Source organism: Cervus canadensis, chromosome 2 (assembly GCF_019320065.1).
Source record: "Cervus canadensis isolate Bull #8, Minnesota chromosome 2, ASM1932006v1, whole genome shotgun sequence".
Classification (NCBI taxonomy): Eukaryota; Metazoa; Chordata; class Mammalia; order Artiodactyla; family Cervidae; genus Cervus; species Cervus canadensis.
Window position 1 is genome coordinate 113,490,376 of NC_057387.1, and position 25,624 is coordinate 113,515,999.

Consider the following 25,624-nt stretch of genomic DNA (forward strand, 5'->3'; position numbering starts at 1 on the left):
CGTTTATCGTGTTTGTGTCTAAAAGTAATCTTTTTGTTGTAGCTAATTTGAACTGTACAGTTTAGCCAGTCTATCAGTCAGTCAATTCAGTCGCTCAGTCCCGTCCAACTCTTCATGACACCATGGACTATAGCACACCAGGCCTCCCTGTCCATCATCAACTCCTGGAGACTGCTCAAACTCATGTCCATCAAGTCGGTGATGCCATCCAACCATCTCATCCTCTGCCATCCCCTTCTCCTCCTGCCTTCAATCTTTCCCAGCATCAGGGTCTTTTCCAAGGAGTCAGTTCTTCACATCAGGTGGTCAAAACACTGGAGCTTCAGTTGCAGCATCTGTCCTTCCAATGAATATTGAGAATTGATTTCTTTTAGGATTTACTGGTTGGATCTCCTTGCAGTCCAAGGGACTCTCAAGAGTCTTCTCCAACACCACAGTTCAAAAGCATCTGTTCTTCGGTCTCAGCTTTCTTTATGGTCCAAATCTGACATCCATACATGACTACTGGAAAAACTATAGCTTTGACTAGATGGACCTTTGTTGGCAAAGTAATGTCTCAGTTTTTTAATATGCTGTCTAAGTTTGTCATAGCTTTCCTTTCAAGGAGCAAGCCTTTTTCAATTCCATGGCTGCAGTCACCATCTGCAGTGATTTTGGAGCCCAAGAAAATAAAGTCTCTCGCTTTTCCCACTGTTTCTCCATCTATTAGCCATGAAGTGATGGGATCAGATGCCATAATCTTCATTTTCTGAATGCTGAGCTTTAAGTCAGCTTTTTCAGTCTTCCCTTTCACCTTCATCATGAGACTCTTTAGTTCCTCTTCACTTTCTGCCATAAAAGTGTTGTCATTTGCATATCTGAGGTTATTGATATTTCTCCAGTAATCTCAACTTCAGCTTGTGCTTCATCCACCCAGCATTTCACATGATGTACTCTGCATATAAGTTAAATAAGCAGGGTGCCAATATACAGCCTGGATGTACTCCTTTCCCTATTTGGAACCAGTCTGTTGTTCCATGTCCAGTTCTAACTGTGACTTCTTTTTCTGCACACAGGTTTCTCATGAGACAGGTAAGGTGTTCTGGTATTCCCATCTTTTGAAGAATTTTCCACAGATTGTTGTGATACACACAGTCAAAGGCTTTAGCATAGTCAATGAAGCAAAAGTAGATGTTTTTCTGGAATTCCCTTGCTTTTTCTATGATCCAATGGATCATAGATTTGGCAATTTGATCTCTGGTTCCTCTGCCTTTTCTAGATCCAGCTTGAATATCTGGAAGTTCTCCGTTCATGTACCGTTGAAGCCTAGCTTGGAGAATTTTGGTAGCTCAGACAATAAAGGACCTGCCTGCAATGCAGGTGACCCTGGTTCGATCTCTGAGTCAGAAAAATCCCCTGGAGAAGGCAATGGCTACCCAGTCCAGTAGTCTTGCCTGGAGAATCCCAAGGATAGAGGAGTCTGGTGGGCTACAGTCCATGGGGTCAAATAGAGTCAGACATGACAGAGTGACTAACACTTTTCTCTGCCTTTTCTAAATACAACTTGAACAACTGGACGTTCTTGGTTCATGCACTGTTGAAGCCTAGCTTGGAGAATTTTGAGCATTATTTTGCTAGTGTGTGAAATGAATGCAATTGTGCAGTAGTTTGAACATTCTTTGGCATTCCCTTACTTTGGGATTGGAATGAAACCTTGTTGTGTAACAGATCTCCAGAACTTTTTCATCTTGCAAAACTGAACTTGCATACCCCTTCAGCAAAGACTCCCTATTTCCCCCCTTACCTCCAGTACTAGAAGCCAGCATTTTACTTTCTGTTTCTTATGAATGTGATTACTTTAGATACCTCATGTAAGTAAAACATAGAATATTTGTCTTTTTGTGTCTGGTTATGAGACTTAGCATAATGTCTTCAAGGTTCATACATGTTGCAGTAAATGAATGGATTTACATCTTTTTAAAAGCTGAATAATATTCCATCATATGTTTATGCCACACTTTGTTTATTTATTCATCCACCAATGAACACCTTGGTTGTGTCCACCTTTTGCCTATTGTGAAAAATGCTGCTATGTACATGGATGCACAAATATCTCTGATAGTCACCTTTTCTTATTTTGGGGAAATATATACACAACCATGTGACTACTGAATCATAGAGTAAATATGTTTTAAGTTGGAGGGAACCTCCAAAGAACTTTACATAGTGACTATACCATTTTACATTCCCATCAATAGTGCAAAATGTTCCTAGCCAACCTAAGTTTTCTCTTTCTTTCTTTTTGAATACCTGTTCTAATACTTGAGAAATATTATCTTGTTGTTCATTTCACTAATGATTATTGTTGTTAAGCATCTTTTCATACTTTGTTGGAAATATATAGTTCATCTTTGCAAATTTTCTATTGGGTTATTGGTCTTTTTAATTGTAGAAAAACATTTTATATTCTGATATCAACCCTTATCAGATATGATTTGGAAACATTATCTCCCATCCCATGGGGTTTTTTCCCACAGTATTTCTTAAGGTTCTTTTAGTAAAGTGGTTTCTTATCTTCATTTTGTCTATTTTGTCTACTTTTATTTTGTTTTTGGTGTTTTAGTGTCATTTTCACTACATTAAACCAACAAGAAGAGTCAACACTTGTATATGCACACCAAATATAGGAGCACCAAAAACAAAACATATACTAAGAAACATGAAGGGAATGATTAAAAGTAATATAATAATAGTAGGGGATTTAACCACTGAATTCAATCAATGGAAAGATCACACAGACAGAAAATCAATATGGAAATACTGTCCTAAATGACACTTTGGAAATATGGATTTAGTTGAAATATACAGAATATTTTATTCAAAAACAGAAGAATGCATCTTTTTGTCAAGTGCTTGTGGAATGTTTTTCCAGGATAGATCACATACAAGGCCACTAAACAATTCTCATTAACTTTAAGATAATTGAAATTATGTCAAGAATTTTTTCTCACCACAGAAGCATGAACAGAAATAGACTACAAGAAAAAAAACTACAAAAACCAAAAGCACATGAACTTAAACAATATACTCCTAAAAAGCAAATGGGTGACTAAATCAACCAAAGGGGAAATTTTAAAAAATATGGAATCAAATGAAAAGGAAGAAAAAACTATTCAAAATCTATGGGATGCAACTAATGGAGTTCTATGAGAGAAGTTTACAGTGATAAAAGCCTACTTCAGAAAATAAAAATATCAAATAAAAAAACAAATTTTACAACTAAAGGAGCTAGAAAAAGAGAAAAAACAAAATCCAAATTTACTAGAAGGAAAGAAATAATAAAGATCAGCCCCAAAACAAAAGAGACTAAAAAACAATAGAAGAGATCAATGAGACTAAGAACTGGTTCTTTTAATAGATAAAGAAAAGTAATAAACCTGTAGCTAGACTCACTAAGAAAAAAGACAGTGGGCCCAAATAAGTAAAATCAGATGTGAAAAGAAGATACAAGGAACACCACAGAAATACAAAAGCTTACAAGAGATTATTAGTAACTATTATTTGTCAATAAAACAGAAAATCTAGAAGAAATGAGTAAAAAACTGTACAACCCCTCAAGACTTAATTAGGAAAAAATAGAAAATATGATAAGTCCAATAATGAATAAGGAAATTTAATCAGTAATGAAAAATCACCCAGTAAGGAAAAGCCAAGGATCAGATGGCTTCAGGATGAATTCTAGAAAACATTAAAGATAATTAATGCCAAAAGTTCTCAAATTATTCCAAGATATTGAACAGGAGGGAACACTCCCATACTCATTGTACAAGGCCAGCATTAGTCTAATATGAAAACAAGATAAGGCCACTACAGAAAAAGAAAGCTAGAGATCTATATCTCTGATAAATATAGATTGAAAAGTTCTCAACACAGCATTAGAAAACAATTCAATAGCAACTAAAATGATAGATCATATACCATTGTCAAATAGGATTCATCCAAGGGATACAAGAATGTTTCAACATACACAATCAATCAGAGTGATAAAACACATTAACAAATTGAAGAATAAAAATCATATGATTGTCTCAATGGATGCAGAAAACACTTCTACCAAAACTCAGTATTAATTTGTGATAAAGACTCTCAACAAAGTAGATATAGAGGGAACATACCTCAACATAATACAGACCATACATATGTATGTAAGAAACCCACAGCCAGCATCACACTCAGTGGTGAAAAGTTCCAAACTTTTCAACAGGATGGGGGTGCCAACTCTTGCCACTTGCATTCAACATAGTACTGGAAGTCCTAACCACAGCAATCAAACAAGAAAAAGACATAAAAGAATCCTAATTGGAAAGGAAGAAGTAAAACTGTCACTGCTTGCAGATGACATGATACTATATAAAGTAAATCTTAAACACACTACCAAAAAGCTTTTACGGCTTAATAAATGAGTTCCTTAAATTGCTGTAAAAGAATGAATATACAGAAATCCTTATGCCACACTTAGTCGTTCAGTCGTGTCTGACTCTTTGTGATCCCGTGGACTGTAGCTCACCAGGCTCCTCCACCCATGGGATTTTCCAGGCAAGAATACTGGAATGGGTTGCCATTTCCTTCCCCAGGACAGAAATAACTGCCTATACATTAATAAATACCTGCTGAAAAATAAATTAGCAAGATTATCCCATTTATAATTACACCAGAAAGAATAAAATACCTAGGAATATATCTGAACAAAGAGGTAAAAGACTTGTACTCTGAAAAATGAAAGACAGTGATCAAAGAAATGGAAAACACAAATGGAAAGATATACATCATACAATTCATAAGAGCTAGAATGAGTAATGATAAAAATTTCCTTGGTGGTCCAGTGGCTAAGACTTCACCTTCCATGGCAGGCTGAAAGGGTTCAATCTCTGGCAGGAGAACTAAGATCCCACTTGCTGCGTGGTACAGCCAAAAAAAAAAAAAAAAGAATCTCAAAAAACTATATATAGCCAATGCAATCTTGAGAAAAGAGAAAGAAAAGCAAAAATGAAAGCATCACACTCCCTGATTTCAAACTATACTACAAAGCCACAGTAATGAAAAAAGTATACTGGTACAAAAACAGACATATATTAATTGAACAAAATAGAGAGCCCAGAAATAAACTCATGCTAAAACAATCTAATGCTCTACCACAAAGGACCCAAGAATACACAATTTGGAAAAAGACAAAGGCTTTAATAAGTGATGCTGAGAAAACTAAACAGGTATAGGTTAAAGAGTGAATCTGGACCACATCCTTACTTTATGTAAAAAAGAAAAAAATCACAAAATGGGTTAAATATTTAAATGTAAGTCCTGAAACCATCCCATGAAATTAAAAGACGCTTACTCCTTGGAAGGAAAGTGATGACCAAGGTAGACAGCATATTAAAAAGCAGAGACATTACTTTGTCAACAAAGGTCCGTCCAGTCAAGGCTATGGTTTTTCCCATAGTCACGTATGGATGTGAGAGGTGGACTATAAAGAAAGCTGAGCACAGAAGAATTGATGCTTTTGAACTGTGGTGTTGGAGAAGACTCTTGAGAGTTCCTTGGACTGCAAGGAGATCCAACCAGTCCATCCTAAAGGAGATCAGTCCTGGGTGTTCATTGGAAGGACTGATGCTGAACCTGAAACTCCAATATTTTGGCCACCTGATGTGAAGAGCTGACTCATTGAAAAAGACCCTGATGTTGGGAAAGATTGAAGGCAGGAGGAGAAGGGGACGACAGAGGATGAGATGGTTGGATAGCATCACTGAGTCAATGGATGTGAGTTTGTGTGAACTCCAGGAGTTGGTGATGGGCGGAGAGGCCTGGTGTGCTGTGGTTCATGGGGTCTCAAAGAGTTGGACATGACTGAGTGATTGAACTGAACTGAACTGAAACCATTAATATCCTAGAAGAAACATAGGCAGTATGCTCTTTCACATCAGAGTTAGCAATATTTTTTGGATGTGCTTCCTCAAGCAATGGAAATGAAAGCAAAAATAAACAAATGGTGTTACAGGAAGACAAAAAACCTTTGCACAGTGAAGAAAACCATCAAGAAAATGAAATAGCAACCTAATGAATGAAAATGATACTTGCAAGTGATATGTTTGATAAGGGTTTAATATCAAAAACACATGAAGAAATCTACAACAACTAAAAATAAAAAACCAAACCACCCAATTAAAATGGACAGAGGAATGGATTAGACATTTTCCAAAGACACAGATGGCCAACAGGCATTTAAAAAGATGTTCGATATCACTTGTCATCAGATATCTAAACCAAATTTCAACATTACTTCTTACCTGTTCAAACAATTATCTTCCAAAAGACAGCAAATGACAATTACTGGCAAGTATGTGGAGAAGAAGGAACCCTGAGGAACTGTTGGTGGGACTGAAATTTGTTGGACAGAACGGTATGGAGTTTCCTCAAAAAATAGAAAAGAGAACTGCTATGCGATCCAGGAATTTCACTTCTGGGTATTCACCTGAAGAAAAGGAAAAAAAGCTAATTTGAAAAAAATATACACATTTCAATGTTTTTTGCAGCATTCTTTACAATAATCAGGATAAGAAAATAACCTATGTCCACTGATAGATGGATGGATAAAAAATGTAATATACACATGTATAGACACAGAGACACAAACAAAATGGAATGAAACTCAACCATACAATAATGAAATCCTGCTATTTGTTACCACATTGATGGAATTAGAGGATATTACCTTAACTGAATATGTCAGACAGGGAAAGTAAATGTCATATGAATTCACTTACATGTGGAATTTAAAAAACAATGCAAAAAACATAACAAAGCTGAAGAAGACTCACAGACACAGAGAACAAATTGCTAGTTGCCAGAAGAGAGGATGTTGAAGGGGATAAATATGTGAAGGAATGTAGAGGTATAAACCTTATGTTATATAATAAATAAAACACTGGTATGTCTTACACAGCATAACGAAAGTGGTTAGTAGTATTTTAAAACTTTGTAATGGGTCAGATGGCTATTAGACTTATTGAGGTGATCATTTCATAATGTATATGAATGTCAAATCACTATGTTGTACACCAGAAAGTAACATCGTATTAATCATAAACTATCAGTTCAGTTCAATCACTCAGTCATGTTCAACTCTTTGCGACCCCATGAACCACAGCCCACCAAGCCTCCCTGCCCATCACCAACTCCCGGAGTTTACTCAAACTCATGTCCGTTGAGTCGATGGTGCCATCCAACCATCTCATCCTCTGTCATTCCTTTCTCCTCCTGACTTCAATCTTTCCCAGCATCAGGGTCTTTTCCAAGGAGTCCATTTTTCACATCAGGGGGCCAAAGTATTGGAGTTTCAGGTTCAGCATCAGTCCTTCCAATGAATATTCAGGACTGATTTCCTTTAGGATTGACTGGTTGGATCTCCTTGTTGTCCAAGGGACTCTCGAGAGTCTTCTCCAACACCACAGTTCAAAAGCATCTACTCTTAGGTGCTCAGCTTTCTTTATAGTCTAACTCTCCCATCCATACCTCACTACTGGAAAAACCGTAGCTTTAACAGGACAGATCTTTGTTGGCAAAGTATTGTCTCTGCTTTTAATACGCTGTCCAGATTGGTCATAACTTTCTTCCAAGGAGCAAGTGTCTTTTAATTTCATGGCTGCAGTCACCATCTACAGTGATTTTGGAGCCCAAGAAAATAAAGTCTCTCACTGTTTTCATTGTTCCCCCATCTATTTGCCATGTAGTGATGGGACCAGATGCCATGATCTTCAGTTTCTGAAAGTTGAGCTTTAAGCCAGCTTTTTCACTCTCCTCTTTCACTTTCATCAAGAGGCTCTTTAGTTCTTCTTCACTTTCTGCCATAAGGGTGGTGTCATCTGCATATCTGAGGCTATTGATATTTCTCCCAGCAATCTTGATTCCAGCTTCTGCTTCATCCAGCCCAGCACTTCTCATGATGTACTCTGCATATAAGTTAAATAAGCAGGGTGACAATATACAGCCTTGATGTACTCCTTTCCTGATATGGAACCAGTCCATTATTACATGTCTGGTTCTAACTGTTGCATCTTGACTTGCATACAGATTTCTCAGGAGGCAGATCTGGTGGTCTGGTATTCCCATCTCTTAAAGAATTTTCCACAGTTTGTTGTGATCCACACAGTCAAAGGCTTTGGCATAGTCAATAAAGCAGAAATAGATGTTTTTCTGGAACTCTCTTGCTTTTTTGATGATCTGGCGGATGTTGGCAATTTGATCTCTGTTTCCTCTGCCTTTTCTAAATCCAGCTTGAATATCTACAATTTCACAGTTCACGTACGGTCGAAGCCTGGCTTGGAGAATTTTGAGCATTACTTTGCTAGCATGTAAGATGAGGGCAATTGTGTAGTAGTTTGAACATTCTTCAGCGTTGCCTTTCTTTGGGGTTGGAATTAAAACTGACCTTTTCCAATCCTGTGGCCATTGCTGAGTTTTCCAAATTTGCTGACATATTGAGTCCAGCACTTTCACAGCATCATCTTTTAGGATTTGAACTAGCTCAGCTGGAATTCCATCACCTCCACTAGCTTTGTTCCTAATGATGCTTCCTAAGGTCCACTTGACTTCGCATTCCAGGATGTCTGGCTCTAAGTGAGTGATCACACCATCGTGATTATCTGGGTCGTGAAGATCTTTTTTGTATAGTTCTTCTGTATATTCTTGCCACCTCTTCTTAATATCTTCTGCTTCTGTTAGGACCATACAATTTCTGTCCTTTATTGAGCCCATCTTTGCATGAAATGGTCCCTTAGTATCTCTAACTTTCTTGAAGGGATCTCTAGTCTTTTCCATTCTATTGTTACCCTCTATTTCTTTGCATTGATCACTGAGGAAGGCTTTCTTATCTCTCCTTGCTATTCTTAGGAACTCTGCATTCAAATGGGTATATCTTTCCTTTTCCCCTTTGCCTTTAGCGTCTCTTCTTTTCACAGCTATTTGTAAGGCCTCCTCAGACAACCATTTTGTCTTTTTGCATTTATTTTTCTTGGGGATGATTTTGGTCACTGCCTCTTCTACAATGTCATGAACCTCCATTCTTCAGGCACTCTATCAGATCTAATCCCTTGAATCTATTTGTCACTTCCACTGTATAATTGTAAGGGATTTGATTTAGGTGATACCCAAATGGTCTGGTGGTTTTTCCCTACTTTCTTCATTTTAAGTCTGAATTTGGCAATTAGTTCATGTCCTGAGACACAGTCAGCTCTTGGTCTTCCTTTTGCTGACTGTATAGAGCATCTCCGTATTTGGCTGCAAAGAATATAATCAATCTTACTTAGTACTTCAGTACTAACCATCTGGTGATGTCCATGTGTAGAGTCTTCTCTTGTGTTGTTGGAAGGGGGTGTTTGTTATGACCAGTGCGTTCTCTTGGCAAAACTCTACTAGCCTTTGCCCTGCTTCATTCTGTACTCCAAGGCCAAATTTGCCTGTTACGCTGGGTATCTCTTGACTTCCTGCTTTTGCAGTCCCCTTTAATGAAAAAGACATCTATTTTTGGTGTTAGTTCTAGAAGGTCTTGTAGGTCTTCATAGAAGCTCTCATCTTCAGCTTTGTCCACATTACTTGTTGGGGCATAGACTTGGATTACTGTGTTATTGAACGGTTTGCCTTGGAAACTAACAGAGATCATTCTGTCATTTTTGAGATTTCATCCAAGTACTGAATTTCAGACTCTTTAGTTGACTATGATGGCTACTCCATTTCTTCTAAGGGATTCTTGCCCACAGTAATAGATATAATATAATGGTCATCTGAGTTAAATTTACCCATACCAGTCCATTTTAGTTCACTGATTCCTAAAATGTCAATGTTCACTCTTGCCATCTTCTGTTTGACCACTTTTAATTTACCTTGATTCATGGACCTAACATTCCAGATTCCTATGCTATATTGCTCTTTACAGCATCAGACTTTACTTCCACCACCAGTCACATCCACAACTGGGTGTTGTTTTTTGCTTTGGATCCATCTCTTCATTCTTTCTGGAATTATTTCTCCACCAATCTCCAGTAGCATACTGGGCACCTTCCGACCTGGGGTGTTCATCTTTCAGCGTCCTACCCTTTTGCTTTTTCATACTGTTCATAGGGCTCTCAAGGCAAGAATACCGAAGTGCTTTGCCTTTCCCTTCCCCAGTGGACCACGTTTTGTCAGAACTCTGTGATTGCGGTTTTCATTCTGTCTGCCCTCTGATGGATAATGATAAGAGGCTAATGGAAGCTTCCTGATGGGAGAGACTGACTCAGGGTAAACCTGGTCTTGTTCTGATGGGTGGGGCCATGCTCAGTAAATCTTTAATCCAAATTTCTGTTGATGGATGGGGCTGTGTTCCCTCCCTGTTGTTTGACCTGAGGCCAAACTATGGTGGAGGTAATGAAGATAATGGAGACCTCCCTCAAAAGGTCTTGTGCACACACTGCCACACTCAGTGCCCCTGACCCTGCAGCGGGCCACCGCCAGCCCACGCCTCCACCGGAGACTCCTGGACACTCACGGGCAAGTCTGGGTCAATCTCTTTTGGGGCCCCTGCTCCTTTCTCCTGGGTCCTGGTGTGCACAGCCTTCTGTTTGTTCCCTCCAGGAGTCTCCTTTCCCAGTCCTGTGTAAGTTCTGAAGGCTCTATGGTGGGTTAATGGTGACCTCCTCCAAGAGGGCTTATGCCATACCCAGGTCTGCTGCAACCAGAGCCCCTGCCCCTGCGGCAGGCCACTGCTGACCCATACCTCTGCAGGGGACACTCAAACACAGTTCTGTCTCAGTCTCTGTGGGGTCTCTGGGTCCTGGTGTGCACAAGGTTTGTTTGAGCCCTAAGAGCATCTCTGGGGGGTATGGGGTTTGATTCTAAATGCTATTTTGCCTCTCCTACCATCTTGCTGGGGCTTCTCCTTTGCCCTTGGATGTGGGGTATCTGTTCTTGTGAGATCCAACATTCTCCTGTTGACAGTTGTTCAGCAGTGAGTTGTAATTTTAGCACATCCTTCTACTCCATCATCTTGAAATAGCCATTAACTATACTGAAACTTAAAAACTATTCATGTAGCAACATCAACTATACTGAAACTTAAAAACTATGTGGCAAGACTCACCTAAGATAATGGACATAAACAAAACACCTTAGATAATGGCTGGTACAGAAGAGACGATTGATGGATAAATATTCATTGTGGCCTGATAAGTGATCATTCCGAAGAGAAATTAGATCTTTAAACTTTGCTGTTTAGTATTTCACCACAGCCAAATATGAATGACCCAGTTTTAAATAGCAATAACAACAATTAAAATAATAATTTAATTACATGGCCAAAGTGTTCCCCTTGTGAGTTTGATGTCAGTAGGAATAGTTTTGGCTTGAATGACTCAGATTTGACAAACAATATCTCTCACAGAAGAGAGAGGGGAGGGGTCTACTGCAAAATCTTTGTTCCAGTTAAGGCAGAAGCTCTCTTGGGCTCCTGTTCAACCACCCCAAGGGCATGATTAACATTGCCCTGAACTCCAGTCACAGCATTCACACTTCTCATCTAGGATAGGAAAAAATGAAGTATTCATGTTTGTATTTTATGTTTATATATTTATAGAAAGAAATCATCACATCATGTCTACTCATGGAATTCTCCACAATCCAAGATAGATAATTATTTTTGCCTAAACGGCACTGTCATTTTGCCCACTCCCAAATCTTGTTCTCCAAAGGTAATCATTATCATGACTCTATAAGTCAATGCTATGCATTCCTTTTCTTTTATTTATTTTAATTGGAGAATAATTGCTTTACAGCTATCTATTCTTGATTCAGCTTTTACATAATGAACAAATTGATTGAAAATAGAATGCACCATGTCAAAGAATGTCCAAAGGACTTGAGAAAAAAGAAGGAGGATGGGGAGGGAGAGAGGGAGGAGGAGGAGGAAAAGAACCTGAAAAAAATCAAGATTTCTTTTATTGACATCCCAACTGAAACCGCAGTATTGTCAAATATCTAATAGAAAAATAACTAAATTCAACTACCTAAAAATACTTTGAAAACTTGTAAGAAACCACTGGCAGTAGGAAACACAAATGAAAATAAAAGACATAGATTTAACACACTATCAAAATGAGAAAGGATGAGGAAAACAGACTCCTACTACTGGTTGTGTTTCTTTCAGTTCAGTTCAGTTCAGTCTCTCAATCACGTCCGACTCTTTGCGACCCCATGGACTGCAGCATGCCAGGCTTCCCTGTCCATCACCAACTCCTGAAGCTTGCTCAAACTCACGTCCATTTTTAAATCCACCTTGAACACCTGGAAGTTCTCAGTTGAGGGGGAAAAAAAAGTGTCTTATACGCCTTTTTATTCAGGAATCCACATCTAGATATACACATTAGAGGTGGGGAAGCGTGGCGGGTGGTGGGAAGATCCATTACATACCATACTTTATTGAAAAAAACAAAGGAAGAGTGAGTAAATTAGCGTCTTTCTAAAGAGGTGTTCGCAAGCAGTTAAGCTCTGTTTTCATGTTTAAAGCAATTTTAAATAACTGAACTAGAAAATGGAAGGTTTGAGAAAGGTGATCAAGATCTATACAGAGTACATTTTGACATAAAGTTGGAGAGACGTCACACTCCTAAGATAGGGGAGTGAAGGTATATATTGCTGACCTTGCCAGGTGAAAGCCAGCTCCCTCCTTACCCTCCTGTGTCAGGAACCAGGACCACCACAACTAATTAACACACAGTTGGTGACTCATAACAATAGGAATTCACTCTTTTGCCAGTCTGGAGGAATGATGTCCAAAATGAAGTTTTCAGGATGATCTGCTGCCCTCAAAATCTCTAGGAAAATTCTTCCTTGCCTCTGCCTGGCTTCTGGAGGCTCCTTGGCACTCCTTCCCTGCTGCCGCATCACTCCAACCTCTGCCCAGTCTTTACATGCCCACCACCCTGTGTCTCATCTCTGTACCATTTCCTCTTCCTAGAAGGACACCAGTCTTTGGATGTGGGGCCCACCTAATGCAGCATGGGGCTTCCCACGTGGCTTAGTGGTAAAGAATCTGCCTGCAATGTAGGGAGATGTGGATTTGATCCCTGGGTCAGGAAGATACCCTGGAGAGGGAAATGTCCCCTCCAGTATTCTTGCCTGGGAAATTCCATGGACAGAGGAGCAGACGGGGCTACAGTTCATGGGGTCACAAAAGAGTCGGACACAACTGAGCAACTAAACAACAATCCAGCATGACCTCCTTCTAAGTAATTCACTTGAAAACACCTTAGTTCAGTGATATTCTATGTGTTTCAAGAAAATTTATATTCTGCAGTTGCTGATTGTAGTGTTCTATCTATGCCCAGTAGGTGCCTTTAGCTAATATTTTGAACCAGTTCTAACATATGACTACAATTTTCCTGCTTCTTTTGTTAGCTATTGAGTGAGATAAATATCAACCATGCTGGGTGTTTTTCATTTCTTTTTAACTCTGTCAGCTTCTACTATGTAAATTTTTAATCATATTACTCATATAAAATTTAAACTCTTCAGATATGCACTTGGATTGAACATTTTCATTAATACTTATCCCTTTATAAGCATTTTTTCTCCTGTAATCCTTTTTGTCTAATGATTATTGAGATATAGCAGCCTAGCACTTTTTTTAGAATATTTATTATACTACTTTTTCAGCTTACTTTCATACTTTCTACATTTTAATATTATGCATATATCACCTTTATACTTCGATTTGGGATTTCTGTCCAGGATTAACAGGATTGTTTGAATAGATACATTTACTCAACCTGCACTGAAGGAAGGGCCACAATGTGACTTAGAGAGGGCTGTGTTGTTTCCACGGGCACAGAGTCCTGAACATCACTCTTCATCACACCAACACACCTGGATGAAGCAGAGGAGGAAGGCAGGAGGTCACACCTGCAGTCCTGGGGAGGCCTTTCCCAAGAGGGCCACTGGGTCACTCTAAGTTAACCTGCTTCTCATTGGATGAACCCCAGTACTCCGGAGGGATATCAGGCTTCCTGACTCCTCTGTTTGGGCTGAGATGTATCAGAGGAAGTTTCGCCATAGCACTGCATCTTCCTGGGACCCAGGGAGTTGGGAGGCCCAGTGCACTCACACAGGCCAAGTAACAGCTAATTGGCCATTTGAGGCCAATAGTCCCAGCTGCACCACGCGGAGAGCATCCTCCCAGCAGCGTGACCTAAAGATGGAGACGCCATGAATACTAGCCAGCTCAGGGACAGAACAAAGAGGAACAGGTGAGTTGAGCCTACCCTACCTCCTGCTTGTACCAAAACTAAAGACCCAAGCATTTCCTGCATCAGGAACTTGGAGCACTTGGCCTGCCTCTCACTGTGACCCCAGGTGCCTTTCTCTGAAACCTCCCCAATCACACTTCACTACACAGGAAGCTAGACCTGAACAGGGAGGAAGGTCCTCTGTACCAACTCATTACCATCAGCACAGACCTGGGCCAGGAGCCCTGTTGACCCTGGGAGCAAAAGGGCCCTGGTGAGTCATGCCCCTTCTGGCATCACAGGAGCAGTTCAGTCATCATTTAGCAGGGTGTGGGTCAGCATCACTGACAGATGAGTCCTGGGAGCCTGAAGCCTGATCAACACTCTCCCCCCGCCCCCCCACCCCACGCCACCCACCTACTACTATGAGCCAGGGTCGGTATGGCAAGGTCCAAAATTTCAGGAGAGTAGAAATAATAAGAGGTCTCATATAAATGCAGGCTTTAATCTAATGCCTGAGATTCTATATTTCTGACAATCTCCAGGTGATGTTGGTGCTGTAGGAATAACAAGTTTACCTGAAGGACTCAAGCATAGTTAATACAAATGGAGGCTTGCGGACAACAGTAGACTTTTTGCTTTATCTGGGAAGGTACATCTCAGGCTCAACTCACAAGCAGGTTTACTGAAGCAGCAACCATAGTCCCATTGAGTCATTTCAATAAGCCAAGGCAATGTGTGAGTTTGTTTTTTCAGAAACCAAGCTTGGTTTCTGAAGTAAACTTGTCAATCTCTACTCATGGGCTTCCTCAGACATCCTAGGGGTCACTGTCATGATGACCAAAGGCCCCTGAGGTGGACAAACTGAAAACAGAACAGAAACCCCAGGGGACATAGAAGCAAGTCAGCCAGCCTGCGGTGATGGGGAAAAGATGGTCACTGTGGTCACGGTGAATCTACTGTGTGTATGGCCAGGGAGTAAACAGAATGGACACCAGAAGCTTGGCCATGATGAATGTGACTGTTTGCACAGGACACAGGTGGGAGGCCAGGGTGGGTGGCCATGGAGGGTAAGGCAGACCACCGACTCTGCTCTTAGCACCAGCTTCAAACGCATATTACACTGAACCTTGCCTGAGCATCCAGGTCAGACTGTCCCCTCTGCCGTCATGTGAGAGTTGGAGTCAAGTCTGCCAGAAGAGGAAAACTGGACAACCTACATGGTCATCCACCTTCTCTTTTGTTGGAAAGAATGAACTCTCTCAGACCACCTTCTAAGAAAACTTAAGGTTGAGAGGGAACTAGAGGGTCATCACTCCTCTATAGGTATCACTGACCACCCATCCTCTGCCCACACACAGCCACTCCCAGGCCAGCACTGTGATGCTGCAGATATGACCTCTAGAAAACATGAAAGAGCTCTAAAATTGACTTCCACCCTCTTACTAATCCTCTTCGCCTTCCTGGGAGGCATTATGGCTCTGTATCAACCTTCCTTCACCACTCCTTCTCATTTAGGATGGATCTTCCCCCAACCATCCCTCTGGCCATCACAGAACTGGTACCCATGTCCCACATGAGTGAAGTGGTCAGCTCTGCTCAGGACAGATAAGGGGGTGCTAGGCTGTGACAGGGACAGGAAGAAGCACCTTATGGAAGATCCAAAAGATGCAGATGTGACAGTGTTAAAAGTGAACGTATCAGTTGCTGAGTCGTGTCTGAGTCTTCGTGACCCCATAGACTGTAGCCTGCCAGGCTCCTCTGTCCATGGAATTCTCCAGGCAAGAATGCTGGAGTGGGTAGACATTCCCTTCTCCAGGGGATCTTCCAAAACCAGGGATTGTACTCAGGTCTCCTACATTGCAGGCAGATTTCTTACCCTCTGAGCCAACGATGTTAATGGTTACCAGTGTTCAAAGTAATCAAGCCTTCATGGTGTGCCAAGGAGCCAGATGCATGGAGTAAGGACAGAGAGATGACATACCCATGTGGTGAATGTGTTAAAGTGTCTGTCTTGCTGCATCTGTAGCCATGAAGCTGGGCTGTCCCCTGTCCATAGATTGTCCAGTATCTGGACATTGCAAGGAAGAACCTTTAAAATATCAAGGATGCAGAGATCTCTAACGATGATTGCCATCAAGGCCCCAGCCCAGGGACGAAGGTGCCAAGTTGGATCTCAGGGCCTGCAGGAGAGACAGGCAAGGTGCCAGACTAGCCTGGTGAGGGCAGGGCCCTGATGTGCTGGTAGACCAGCCTGGAGATAGAACTGTCATCAAATAACATCCTGATGGCACGAAGTGTTCAACAATTTCTGAAATTAAAGAATGAGTTAAAAAAAAGGAAAGTGAAGTCGCTCAGTCATGTCCGACTCTTTGCGACCCCACGGACTGTAGCCTACCAGGCTCCTCTGTCCATGGGATTTTCCAGATAAGAGTACTGGAGTGGGTTGCCATTTCCTTCAGGGGCAAAAATACAGGATAAGATACCAGAGAAGGTTCAGAAATGGCACAGCTCAGAATCAAACCCATGGGAAGGGAGAACATGTCCTTTAAAGCAAGGACAAGGAGATGGAAGCCAGTCTTACACAGTAGACTCTCAGCTCAACATGACCCTTGGAACCATCTCCTAGCAAACACTCAGAGGCTTCCCACAGAGTGAGTGTTTCAAGCATACTTTGTTGCTGTTTAGTGGCTTGGTTGCATCCGACTCTTTGTGACCCCATGACTGTGAATCTCCAATAGAATCCCCTATTCATCCAAGCTCTTCTGTCCATGAGTTTTCCCAGGCAAGAATACTGGAGTGGGTTGCCATTTCTTCTCCAGGAGATCTTCCCAACCCAGGGATCGAACCCGAGTTTCCTGCATTGCAAACAGATTCTTTGCCTCTCAGCCACCAGGGAAACCCTCCAAGCACACTTAGATATTAGTAAATCAGAGGAAATATTTGCCATTTCAGGTCAGTCTGAGTTCATCAAGAGACAAACAGGGCAGCTGGTGGTCTGTTGGTCAGTGGGCTGTGAGGCCCTGAAGGGTTTCTGTTTTCCAAGAGAGTGTTCCCTTGTGACTTTGACCTGCTCCCTCTCACTGCATTTCACCTGCTCTCTGCTGTCTGCCGCTTGTGGCTCAGCTGAGAGCTATGTCACCCCAAGGCGATGGAAACCTCTCAGTGATGCCTCTTCAGGAGTTCGTGCTGGATGGATTTGCGGGTGGCCCACAGACCCAGGCCCTGCTCTTCACCCTGTTCCTGGCCCTGTACGTGGTGGCCATCCTGGGGAACCTCACCATGATCATGGTCATCACCCTGGATGCCCGTCTGCACTCCCCAATGTACTTCTTCCTCAAGAACCTCTCCTTCCTGGACTTGTGTTACTCATCTGTCATCGCCCCCAAGGCCCTGGCTGACTTCCTGTCAAGTTTATCCTCCAAGTTTATCACTTTTGAGGGATGTATCATTCAATTTTTCTTTTTCTCCCTACTGGGCACCACTGAGGCATTCCTCCTGGCTGTGATGGCCTATGACCGCTTCGTGGCCATCTGCAGCCCCCTGCGCTACCCCATCTCCATGCGCCCCTCAGTCTGTGCCTGCCTGGTGCTGGGCTCCTACGGTGGGGGCTGCCTCAACTCCATCCTGCAGACCAGCTTCACATTCAGCCTCCCATTCTGCAGCTCCAATCACATCGACCACTTCTTCTGTGATGTGCTGCCTCTGCTCAAGCTTGCCTGTGCTGAGACTACCATCAATGAGCTGGTCATGTTTGCCATCTGTGGCCTCATCATCGTGGGCACCACACTCGTGGTCCTCATCTCCTATGGCTACATCACAGGGACCATCCTGAGGATGCGCTCAGGAGGAGGGAGACACAAGCTCTTCTCCACCTGTGGCTCCCACATGACAGCCGTGTCCCTCTTTTATGGGACTGTCTTTGTCATGTATGCCCAGCCAGGAGCTGTGGAGTCCATGGAGCAGGGCAAGGTGGTCTCTGTCTTCTACACCCTGGTCATCCCGATGCTCAACCCCCTCATCTACAGTCTGAGAAACAAGGAGGTGAAGGATGCCCTGTGGAGACTGGGGCAGAAACACACAGCCATGTGGAGGATGGCCAGAGAGACAGGGTCTTGAGAGCAGAACAAGATGGCTTCATGGAAGGGACTGGATTTGGTTTGAGAAATTCATCCCCTATTTATCTATTTCACTGTTTCATCCAGTGTTACATTCTACTCTTTATGAAGCACATGATGCTCCACAAACTGCAAGTGTGAGAAATAAAGATAGATAAGGCATCTTCATTCCCACTAGAGAACTAATGACTCACATTATCCAAGACCTTAATCTTGAAATTTGCATAACACAGTGGGCAGAGTGATTAGCAGAGGGTCTTTGAAACCGCATGCATGTCCCAAGTTCAACTTCCTCTGGTGAAGGTATTAAACGACACAAACTCTGATGCCTCTCTTTTCCCTTCATTTCTAAATCTATGTAAATATGTGCTCAGCAATCTCCCTGGACCACCTAGAAGAGGGGCCTAGGACACTCGGCCTTGTCCCTTTCTTGGTGATAGCCTGGGTCACCAGAGCCAGTTAAGAGTTAGGAAGACCATGCTTCCCTTCAATCCTGCATGTGGCTGTTCTTCCACCTCCCCCTTCTGTTCACTGATGCCGCCACCCAACAAGGCAGCAGGGAGCACCCGTGCCCCTGCTTCAGAGGCTCCTAGTGCTCCCTCTCCAGGGTTCTCCCCTCAGACAGCAGCTGGGAGCCCCAGGGAGTCAGCGTGGATACCCAAACTTCAACTGACACTTTATACCACCCAGGCTGGCAGGTGACAGTTTCCCATTTGTGATCCTTCATCAGCACAGATATCTCTGAATAAAGATGAAGGTCCGGGTAGCTGCAGCAGAGAGCAGGGGAGGAAAGGGAAGGTGTACTTTATTGGAGAGAGCATAGGTCCTTGCTCTCTCTCTCTCTCACTCCCTAGGAACCTGGTCCCTTAACCTTGAGCTGCACGTTCAGAGCTTCATCGTCATGCTCCATGAAACTCAACACACAGTCTGGATTCAGAACCCAATGGCCTCCTTATGGTGTCTTACTTTGGAAGAGTCATCCACCCCCATGGTCACTACCAGGAGGTTGTCCTCCGGACACAAGGGTGGCTGGTCCCCAGTAGGGTCAGTGGGGATGGGCCCTGCCTCTCTGGTCACAGCTCTCCATCTTCTCTCTTGGCTCGGGAGGACCGTGGGGAGGGGCTCACGCCCTGTCATCAGGCTGCTGCTCACCGTTGCTCAGTTGGGACCTACTCAGAGGCCTCTACCAGATTCTTGTTCCTATTGTCTCATATTTGAGCTCCAAACTTAATTCTAAGTTTTCCATAGATTGCTGTATTCTCTTGATATAATGCTGCAATTCTTTGAAAAGTTCCCCCAGTTTTCAGCAGCAAAATGACATGTTTCATTATTGTTTCATGCTGTATTATTCTATCTCCTATTTTCCTTTCTTCCTCTCTTTTGTCTCCTCTCTTCCTCCTTCCCTTCCCTTTCTTTCTTTCTTCCTTCTTTTTTTTCTTTCCTCCCTTTCTAATCTCTCTCTTTACCTCACCTATCTCTCTCTTTCATTTTATTGTTTGCCATTCCATGAAATTTCAGAATTATCTTGGGTCTTCTACCATCTTAATTTAAATTTCTTTTTTTCTTTTCATTGATTTTTATTAGTTGGAGGCTAATTACTTTACAATATTGTAGTGGGTTTTGCCATATATTGACATGAATCAGCCATGGATTTACATGTGTTCCCCATTCCAATCCCCCCTCCCATCTCCCTCTCCATCTCATCCCTCTGGGTCTTCCCAGGGCACCAGCCCCAAGCACTTGTCTCACACATCCAACCTGGGTGGGCGATCTGTTTCACCCTTGATAGTATACTTGTTTCAATGCTATTCTCTCAGCACATCCCACCCTCGCCTTCTCCCACAGAGTCCAAAAGTCTGTTCTGTACATCTGTGTCTCTTTTTCTGTTTTGCATATAGGGTTATCATTACCATCTTTTTAAATTCCATATATATGCATTAGTATACTGTATTGGTCTTTATCTTTCTGGCTTACTTCACTCTGTATGATGAACTACAGTTTCATCCATCTCATTAGAACTGATTCAAATGAATTCAGCAGATGAATGGATAAGGAAGCTATGGCACATATATACAATGGAATATTACTCAGCCATTAAAAAGAATTCATTTAACTTAAATTTCTAAAGGAAATAGAAAAACGCAATCTTTTTATACAAGTGTATATTTCTCATCATACATGCAATCTGATGGTGCCAACAGTATAATATCAGTAGTTCTTAGTAGAGCAACATTAATTTTCACTTTCAAATAAATCAGGAAAGCAAGTTAAATATTAGATGAAATAGAAATTGCCCTATACTGTGGAAGGAAATTATTTTTAAAACCCTGTAAGTTGGCTTTACTCTATGTAAACCTGTGTTTCAGACTGTAATGAAGGGAATTATACAGTGTTAGAAGTGGTTTATTTTTTTGCTCATCCTGTATAATGCTTTGCAAGCTGCTGACACGTACTTGGTTCTTTGTTCACATCTAATGCTGGTGTATAAGTTGAGTTCATTGTTAAGTAGACACTGAACTCCAAAATATACATGATATAGCTCTAGTTTGCTTGTTGTGTTTCAGTGGAAAATAAACACATCACATTTCAACACAGAACACATTGTAGTTTTGATGCTGATCTTATAGTAAAGTTTAGAAGTTTCTACCTATTAATGTAAAAACCAATCGTTGTAACTAATTTTGAGTGTGGTCCAGTCGTGTTAGCATACTCACCCCACTGTGTATCAGATCTCCAGAACTTTATCATCTTGCAAACCTGGAACTCCATCCCCCTAAATAATAACTCCCTGTTTCCCCCTTACCTTCACCCTTGGCAGTCACCATTCCACTTTCTGTCTCCACAAACGTGACTTATTTAGATGCCCCAGGTAAGTAAAGCATACAGTATTTGTCTTTTTGTAACTGGTTGCTTCATTTAACATAGAATCCTCAAGGTTTAACCACGGTGCAGCATGTGACAGGATTTCAATCATTTTCAGGACTGAATAGTAATCTATCACATGTGTATACAACTTTTGGCTTATCCCTTCATTCACCTAGGAACACGTGGGTTGCCTCCACATTTTGGCTATGTTGAAGAACGTGTTATGTAAATGGGCATGCAAATATCTCAGACTGCCTTTTTTCTTTCTTTTCTTTTTTTTAGTATATATTCAGGTGTTTGATTGTATCATATGGTTATCTTTTCTCACTTTGAGGGAAATCTTATATGACTTTTCTAAGTGGCTATATCATTTTGCTTCCTTCCAACAGTGCAAAACTGTTCCATTTTATCCACATAATAGTCAACATATGTCCTTTTCTCTTTTCACTTGATAGTGAAGTATTATCTCTGTTGCTTTTATTTCCCTAACAATTAGTGATTTTGAGCATTTTCTCAAGTTTAATGGCAATCTATGGATCATCTTTTAGAGAAATAGCTTCAAGTATTAAGTTTGGTGCAAAAGAAATTGTGGTTTTGCATTGTTGAACTTGCCATTTTATATTGGAATACATTCTTAAATAAATGTGGTTATATTATACATCATTTCAATGCATGCTTCTCACTTTATATTTTTTGCTAATGTCATTACTTGCTGTGTATTTTATATTTATTTTAGACTAGGGAAAAGATGTTAGACAAAAAGTAAATCTGAGTCATTTTCTTATTCGAGTTCAAAATGAGTAGTAAAGCAGCAGAGACAGCTCACAACATCAATAACGCATTTGGCCCAGGAATTGCAAATGAACATACGGTGCAGTGGTGGCTCAAGAAGTTTTGCGAAGGAGATGAGAGCCTTGAAGTTGAGGGAGACGGTGGCCGGCCATCTGAAGATGACAACAACCAATTGAGAGGACCATCAAAGCTTATCCTCTTACAACTACACAAGAAGTTGCTGAAGAACTCATTGTCGACCATTCTGTGGTCATTTGGCATTTGAAGCAAATTGGAAAGATGAAAAAGCTCAGTCAGTGGGTGCCTCATGAGCTGATTGCAAATCAAAAAAAAAATCATTGTCTTGAAATGTCATCTTCTCTTATTCTATGCAACAACAAAAAACCATTTCTTGATCAGATTGTGATTTGTGGGAGTGTATGGAGAAAGTAACATGGAAACATACATTACCATATGTAAAATAGATAACCAGTGGGAATTTTCTGTATGACTCAAGGAACTCAAACCAGGACTAGGTAACAACCTAGTGGAAGGTCGCTGCTATGAGTGAAGGACGCTGGGATTATTGGCCTCTGGGGGAGAGGAATTCAATGTGGGGCCAGTGACGAGGCTTCACTGATCAGAGCTTTTGTGTAACAAAGTTTTATTAAAATATAAGAGAGATAGAGAAAGCTTCATGACTGACATCAGAAGGAGACAGAAAGTGTCCCCTTGCTAGTTTTTAGCAAGGAGCTATATACCTACTAGCAAGCTGCTAATTAGAGAAAGGAAATGCCTCAGAACTTAGAGTTGCACCAGACCCCTCACCCACAACATGCATTTTGAGACAGCATTGGCGCAAGGTGAGGCATCCTGGGCCATAAAACAACTGACATAAATCTTGAAGAAAGGCAGATTTCCAAGCAAATATATGGTTCATTAACATAACTTAAGAAAGAAAGTTTTTCCATGAGAAAAACACATTGGTTAGCACAACGTTTGAGATAAGTTAAGTTCAGTCAGAACCAGGTGCTGTCATGACAACAGAGAAAAGTAAAAAAAAAAAAAAAAAAAAGTCGTGGTCCAGGCATGGGTTGGAAAAGAACTTCCAGACATGAGACAAAATGAGGGGGAAATAAAGTTTATTAGAGTGGGAGATGTTGTTAGAACAGCATGCCAGCTCAAAGAGATCCAACGTTGAACAGGGGTCCTTAGTTCAACTTATACCCAGGGTACAAGGAGTGGGATACGGGGTTTGTGGGTCATTTGCTGATTGGATGAGGCACGTATATGGGGTTGGGGGAAGAGTAAGGCAAATACCTTCTCCCTATGTGGGGTAGGAGGGGAGACAGGTTACACTGCTCAGGAGGACCTGAAATCCGTTAATAGTTACAACATGCGGGAGGGAAAGACGATAAGGGTCTGGTTTTTCCGTTCCTTCATTCCAAGACCCTCCTTGGTCTTATTTGCTCTTTAGTCCCTGGGTCACCACATTCCTCCCTCTCTTTATTTTTAGGGCCAAGTCTTTGGCCCCTGTTGATACCCTGCTCATATCTAACTATCTACCTATTTCACTTTTCAGTCCTTTGGGAACACAGTCTCAAAGGAAAAGGGGCGATGAGCGCTCTGACTTCTTCAGGCTGCAGAGGCATCAGGGGCTCTGGGTTCCCCTTGTCTGCTCTCTGTCAGGATGCATTTATGAGGGGAGATGAGAGTCCATGGAGTGATAAGGTGACTTGTTTCAGTGTTGTCCAGGTGTTGGTCAGGGAATAGTCTTGTCATACTGCCACTTGGAGATTTGTTGTATTCTAGAAGAAATAAACTTAACAAGAAAGTTAAAGGTACACAGCCCAAAGATTAATATAATTAGAAAAGCTGCTCAGGGGCTAGCCAGGAGAACCAGGACCAGATAGTGGTTCGTGAAGTTAGTGTTTCTCTAAGTACAAGAAGAAGCAAGAATTTGGGCTCATAAATCTTTACCTGAAAACATCTGACTCTCTGAAGGCCGGTTCTTCTGGGTTTTTCCCATAGCACAGAGTGCCTTATTTCTGATCTCCACCCTGAACTCCTTTCGGGGGTGTTGAAGGTCAGCAGCTTGCAGTGGTCATGATGAAATCTTTGTAGAAGCAGCTGGCAAGTGCCAACTTCCAGTCAGCAGGGTCCCTTCATAGCCACATATTTGACCATGCTCTGGGGGCATTTCATGGCTGTTGTTTCCCACGGTGCTGGGAAGTCTCATTCCCAGGTCTAGGGAAGATTCCACTGATAGGCCACTCTGTGCTGTTATTGGACCAGGCCTTGTGAGTAGCAAACGTTTCTGGACCATACCTTTCTTACTAGCCTCTTGGTCCAGGAAAATATTCCCTCTTGTTGCTTCTTCCCATATCTAGAGTTACATTATTAAAATCATTGATCTCATTTTATCACAGGCTCAGTCACACATCTAGCAACATAAGAAACAACCTTCTGAAACAAGCAACATAGAAAATAATATACCTAACAGTTATTAGTAAGGTCACAAGCAAGAATTTAAGTCAAGAGCGTTCATTGGATATAGCCCAGTATACCCCAGGTCATCTGACTTAGTTAAATGGTTATCAGTTCAGTTCAGTTGCTCAGTCGTGTCCGACTCTTTGTGACTCCATGAATTGCAGCACGCCAGGCCTCCCTGTCCATCACAAACTCCCGGAGTTTACTCAAACTCATGCCCATCGAGTCTGTGATGCCATCCAGCCATCTCATCCTCTGTCACCCCCTTCTCCTCCTGCCCCCAATCCCTCCCAGCATCAAGGTCTTTTCCAATAAGTCAAAATGATTATACCCAGGTATTAATCTCCTGGTTGTACATCATGGAGCATCTGACCTTTATCCAAAGATTGGTTATTGAGATAAGCTTTAGAAACAAACTTAGATTGTAATTTTTAATAATGTAATTAAACCTTTTAGGAATATAACAGCAAGGAACTATCTTAGAAATGAGCCATAGTAAACACAGACTTTAATTAACAAAACTAGAACTTAATATTAAGTGAAATACAATTTTTTTGTCATTGTGAGGGCATTAAGCCTGTAGCCAGGGAAGGCTTTAACCCATCAAATAAAAATGAGGTTTGTCAGGGAGCCAGGAAATCCAAGTGGCTGCTTGGATTTCCCATAGCCCTGACTCTTTGATTTACAGCTATTGTTCACCCATTTTTAATTCCCTGATTTAAAAGTAGACTTGCCATGTTTTAAGATGCTGAAGCTGAAACTCCAATACTTTGGCCACCTGATGCAAAGAGTTGACTCATTGGAAAAGACCCTGCTGCTGGGAGGGATTGGAGGCAGGAGGAGAAGGGGATGACAGAGGATGAGATGGCTGGATGGCATCACTGACTCAATGGGCATGAATTTGAGTAAACTCAAGAAGTTTGTGATGGACAGGGCGGCCTGGTGTGCTGTAATTCATGGGGTCACAAAGAGTCAGACACGACTGAGCAACTGAACTGAACTGAACTGAAGGACATCAGGATAGCAAAAGTCTAACTGTGAGGGCTTATTTTTTGTAGAAGCAGAATGAGCTTTGTCTGTATGCACCATAATCTT

The 25,624-nt window shown here is 41.6% G+C and overlaps 1 protein-coding gene across 1 annotated transcript; it reads left to right on the top strand.

Annotated features, from left to right (window-relative positions):
- The first annotated feature begins 17,420 nt into the window (after positions 1-17,420).
- LOC122429350 (olfactory receptor 12-like) lies at positions 17,421-18,404 on the top strand. Its single transcript, XM_043449587.1, has one exon. It carries the CDS (start codon positions 17,421-17,423, stop codon positions 18,402-18,404), a length of 984 nt encoding a protein of 327 aa, XP_043305522.1.
- Positions 18,405-25,624: the final 7,220 nt, after the last annotated feature.